Consider the following 6,000-nt stretch of genomic DNA (forward strand, 5'->3'; position numbering starts at 1 on the left):
TAATCTAGCTCACACTTACTCAGTGTGGACAGCAACATGTAGAATAGTTCCCTTCGGTAATCTCCTCGGTGAGGAGTGTGTTGGATAGTCAAGATTGGGCTGCAACCACCTTCTTGCAACTATTTCACAGGCAAGGGAGTCCTAAATCTCTCTCTCTCCCAGCATCTTCCGAAGGTTGGAAGATCCTTCCATCTAAATAGTACATCAATGTTGCCAGTATTCCAGGATAAAGTTTTTATTTCAGCTCATGCCAGCAATGTGGCTGCTATGCTGGGGAAGAGCATGGAGGTTATTCAGGTCGATCTGTTCATCTTTCTGGTGGTTTTGGTAAGTGGCACTCTGTGTGCACTAGGTCACATGTATTGTGCTGGTCAAGCATATGGAGCCACAGATCAATCTTTGGGTTCGCTCTTCCGTAGACTGTCATCCCTACGGATAGCATTCAGTGATGTACCTCCAGAGTTATTCTGGAAGGCAGTAACCTGCCATATGTTCCTGTTCCATTACAGGGTCTATCCAGGCGGAAGATCCATGGGGAAGTTGGTTCTGCATGTGGTACAAATAATTTATTATCTCAGAATTACCCTCCCTGTTTGTGTGATCGCTATATCCCATTGTATGCTGCCATGTATGGTGTCAGGAAAACGGAAAATTGTATACTTACCTATCGGTAATTTTCCTTTGCTGATGCCAGTACATGGCAGCATACAGGACCCTCCCATGGCTTTCGCATTGAGTACTTGTTACGAGAATGGTGGCCTTGGGAGGCGGGCTTTAATTTATAGTATAACTGGTCCTGTGATTGGGCTGGGGGCGGAGCCATACCCATTGTATGCTGCCATGTACTGGCATCAGGAAAGGAAAATTACCGATAGGTAAGTATACAATTTTCCGTTTTATATACTGTATAAACAAAAGTAGTGATTTTGTTCTCTTCAAAGTAAACTTCTTGGCACTTGGATTTTAAACTTGACAGCTGAAACCACCATTTTTGTTTCAGGTTATAAATGACACTAAAATTGTGTATCAACAGAATAGAAACTGTTTGTGTTTTTAGGAGGCAACACAAGTTATTCAAATATGGGAAAGGATACCTTGCAGAAAATGGGACAGTAACAGAAAATATCTGTATTACAAAATAGTTTGCTGCATTATTCAGAATGCTTAGCACTTCAGTAATTTAAATGGATAGGCTTAGGAAAGCTTTGTGGTGACATTTCCAACGGTGTGCCACATGCTTTCTAAAGTTGCAGCATCATACTTGCCAATGCAGTTAGCAGATCACATGCACTTTCTTTATATTCAAATATCTATAGAGCAATGAAGAAAAAATGTTTATATGTACTTTATTCAAACGGCCATGCTACGATTACTTAAAGAAGAACTACAGGACAAAAAAAATGTATTAACCCTTGCAGCTGCCCCCACACTGCAAGGGTTAATTGCTCGTTTGTGTCTACGTGCTAAAAAAAAAAGTTACAATCACCAGACCATCCAAGCCAACTTGTTCTTAAACCCCATTCACACTGAGCGACATGCATATTATGCGTTTTTCCGTGCGATTTTTGCGCTGAGCGGCATTGCACATTTTATTGCGCTGCGTAGCGCGTTTTTTGGACGGGACTTCGTCGCTGCTACATTGGGCTGTAACCAATCAACAGCGATCTTGACGTGACATCATTCTTTCCTTCCATTTTGCAGTGCAAAAGTGACCCTTCTGTAGCGCGATATCGCACGACGGAGTCGCGCAATATCGCCGGTAATGCGCTATTTCACGCAACACCATAGAGTCTACTGGAGCCAAATCGCACGACATCCGCGCAAAAAAGGGTCATGTATGAGCGACAAGCTACAGCTGACATTGAGCTGTGAGATGTGAACTGCTCCATTGAAATGCATTGGACAAGCTACATAGAGCGATATATCGGAAATATGCACGATATCGCTGCAAAGATCGCGCGATAAACCTCTCCGTGTGAACGGGGCCTTAGACTGGTGTCTCAAGCATCTCTTCCCCCTCTGCTGCAGCGGTCTAAGGATCCTCCTGTCATCACGCTCTATACACTGTGCATAGACTGCATAGACATGAGGATGCAGAGGAGACACACTTCAGTGATCACAGAAGCCGGCTCGCATGGTGCGAGTATACCTTTTTTTCCCCCACCTAGACAAAAATGAGCTACCAATTATATTTTGCATGTTAATTCTGAATGCTTCCCAGGGGGGCGTGGCTGGGTGCGTCCTTTGTCTACATACTTTGTACGAGAAGGTATCCCTCTTTCCTTCTTGTCCCTCCCTTCTTTCTACAAGTTGGGAGGTATGTATAGTATATACCCTGAAAATATTCGTTTCCATTTTCACATTTGCCTATTGAAATTTTCAAGGCAGAACACTGTACATTACTATAACTGAACACTGATGGTCAAGTGTAAAACAAAAGCTACTGTACAGCTAATTCCCACATCAGGGCCAACATGTAAAAAATGCATTGGAAATGTGAATTTTGATGATAGTAAAACACTGGGGCCAAAACGGGACCAACAAAATGTAAGTTGTAGGAAAGATGAAATCGGGAAGGGGATACAAATTCCAAATCCCTCGAGTATGTAATGTTTATTGTAAAACATTTGTTTAGGCTTTATAGTGCTTAGCTAGTCTTCTTCCTGTCCTCCGTAATATGACATTTTGTAGACTCAACATTCCATAATATTTAGTTCACAAAGATTTTAGGCACAGCTGAAACTAGGCCCAGTAAGTTTGTTCAGACTCCATAAGTCCTATATCCTTTTATGATTCATGTCATCCAGGGTTCTCTGCAGCACCCTATAATCATGAGACAAATTCATGTCTTGGAGATGGGAACTTGCAAGCAAGCACATCCTAATGTATGCATCCACTGCATTAAATATTAAACAAGAATATAAACCTACACATCGCTGCAAAAAGAAATCTGGCCACTCTGCAGAAAGATCATCTTAAGTTGGTGCTGGATACTTTTTTTTTAACGCTGGCATTAAGCTCTGCGTGAGAGATGCCAAGAGTTGTAAAAGTAACAAAATCAACACTTGTAAAAGGCTGTGCTGTTTTGCCAGCCGGGATACTGCATATTTTTTGAATTTCATATTATTTTATGTTACTCACTTTCCTGGAAATGCAGAGCTGTCATTATAAAAGTAGTAAGATTCAAATGCAGCCAAAGTTTACTTTTACATCCTGCCCTGTGTCTGGCTATACACATTTTTTCCAAGTGTAAATGTCTTTCCTCCACCTTTTTGTTAATGCTATATTTTGTAAACTGAAGAATAGGTGGCCATATATGACCTGCTGTTTGCAAGCTATATGCCCGATTCAAGTATTTATCAGGTATAGCTTGGGTTATCGGCGGCTTAGTGAGCAATAAGGAAAGTCTCCAGACATTGTAAGCTTTCATTATTGTGCATTAAGTAATAATATAGTACAACATTTTTCTACTAGATCCTCTAGGTAGTAGTAAAGAGAGTACAGCCTCCCCCTTAGAAACATAAAACAAATACTTAAAACAGGTGTAGCCAAACTCCGGCCCTCCAGCTGTGGTGAAACTACAAATCCCATGATGCATCTCTCTTCAGGAGTCATGCTCGTGGCTGTTAGAATCTTGCAATGCCTCATGGGATTTGTAGTTCCACCACAGCTGGAGGGCCGGAGTTTGGCTACCCCTGACTTAAAACAATTATCAACTACTTGCCTTCTGAAACCCACATAATTGACTTGAGGTGTTGGTGTGTGTACAACCCATTGTAAATGACTGATATGTGGCCTTTTCACAAAACTACCCTGAATCTGTGTTAATTCACTCGGCTAAATTTGCTATTCCATTGGGTCTCCTGAAGGTATATCTGGTACCGAGTTGTTGCGTCAAATTTTTTTGTTTCTTTTGGACTTGCTTGGTATAAGTTTCATAATATTAAGGACCTCAAATACACCCCAATTCCAGCACCTTCCGAGTTTAGTTCACTCCAAATTTGTGCCCCTTTCGACATTGGATCAGTTGCAATTCCTGCACCTTCAATCTTTAGAACAGCCCCAATTTCGGAAACTTCAGACTTCAGATCAATCCTAATTCCTTCACCTCAGATCAGCCTCAATTCTTACAGCTTCGCACCTCAGATCAGCTCCAATTCATGTGAAACGCAGACATTCTACATACATACCTGCATGGCAGTTCCTCTTAGAGGAGAAAGAGGATATGGCTTCTTTGCATTGTACCTACACCAACATCCACAGCCACCATCGGGCCTACGTTAAGGGAAGGAGGGTTGGCACCTAAATATCGTGAAGTCAGGAAGCTGGATGGGCCGCACACATAGAAAGGTATGCCTGGCTTTGTAATTGACAGCCTGGGAACCTGTTAATTACAGCTTATGGCAGCAGTGCTTCTGGGTGCCACTGAAAAATACATTGGAGGGAATTTATCACAATTGGAGCAAATAGAATCTGGAGCAGTTGCCCATAGCAACTAATCAGCTTCTCTCAGTTTGTTCAGTTAAGCTATGAAAATAAAAGATTGGAGCTGATTGGTTGCCACGAGTAACTGCTCCAGATTTTGTCTATGCTCCAGTTTTGATAAATTCTCCTCATTCTATGTCCGCGCTGGCCCCTGGTCTATCGTCTTCCGTTAGGGAGACCCTATCTGGTAGACTTGTAGTAAAATAATTCACAGTCCCTGTGTATCACTACTAAGCAAGAGGTGAAACTATATATTGAAAAAACATGGTAACCCCCAAATGCACATTTTTGTACAATGTTCACACTCTGATGAGGTTATGTACATTAAGCTGAACTTTGTTAAAAAGACTTTATTTCCCTTTTGAAAAATATAACCTTCCATCTTTACACAGTCTGTGTCACCTCACCTTGTTTATTTCTTTGCTTTTGTGTCCTTTGTCTGTGTACAATGTATGTACATTTTTTATTTCAGGTGCAAAACGCCAAGAAACTCTCCAATGTACAGATTTTGCGGTTGACTGACGACATCTCTGCTTTGCAAACAGTATGTAGTTCTCTATTCAGTGTGTCATTTTTTTTTTCTTTACTTTTTCACTCCATATAATTTTTTTTTTTACAAAGTCTTTTATTCATTTTCAACAATAAATAAACAAACATACAGTTAATACATATACTTTATACAAACGTTTTAGTGTCCTCATACCATCAACAATACTTCACTCTTTTCTTCTCTAACTAAGCATACATATGCAATATCCCACAGAGATACAAAGGAGAGAAAGATAAAAGTATAAAATATGGCAAACAACCCCTATGCATTATGAGAGATATTGTTTTCAGAGATGCCCTACTGAGGAGGCTACCCCCGACAGTGTCCTGTAGGGATTATTCTTACGTATTTGAAAATACAGTTGTCTATCGAGTTTCACAAATATGCCCAAACATCGATCAAACTAGTGACCCATTTCCTTTTGACCTTCACCATAATTTTAACAATCTAGACTATTATTCGAGTTCCTAATGCCAAAAATTGGCTTTGTTGGCAAAATGCATTTAAGTTATGTGTCTTTATTAAAACTGTAATATACCTTAGTGAAGTTCATTCCCCGAATTAACACATTAATACGTGAACCTTGTCATAGGTTGTCCTATTATCGTGCCAAAAAGATCCCTTCCTTGTGACTGTGTTCCATTAACCCTATGTAGTGAACACAGGAATTATTTTTAAATATATATAATGAATAAATTCATAGTATAAAGTGCACCTTCTTTTTACCTATTTTGCATATACTAACCCTCTCCCTATTTTAAATAGTGTCTTTCCTTAACCTTAGTAACTTTTAATATTTGGTGTTTCAAAATTAATTGATTCAAGATCCTTTTCATAGGCTTTCTCATTACTGAATCTGCACACCTCATTCCTTGTGATAGTGCCCCACATGCCTAGTGCTATTGACCATGAGGCTAGATCTATTTCTAAAGAAGTTTCCTTGTATATAGCCCCAATTCTTCAAG

General features: G+C 40.1%; 1 protein-coding gene across 1 annotated transcript in view; it reads left to right on the forward strand.

The window, feature by feature from the left end:
- Positions 1-6,000, forward strand: part of SCLT1 (sodium channel and clathrin linker 1) — a 130,203-nt gene that overhangs the window by 81,825 nt on the left and 42,378 nt on the right. The window contains exon 14 of the mRNA XM_018560293.1: positions 4,958-5,029. Within this exon, the coding sequence (XP_018415795.1) occupies positions 4,958-5,029 (72 nt within the window). The remainder of the gene's footprint in view (positions 1-4,957; positions 5,030-6,000) is intronic.

This window comes from Nanorana parkeri, unplaced genomic scaffold (assembly GCF_000935625.1).
Source record: "Nanorana parkeri isolate BGI_ZX_2015 unplaced genomic scaffold, ASM93562v1 scaffold446, whole genome shotgun sequence".
Lineage (NCBI taxonomy): Eukaryota > Metazoa > Chordata > Amphibia > Anura > Dicroglossidae > Nanorana > Nanorana parkeri.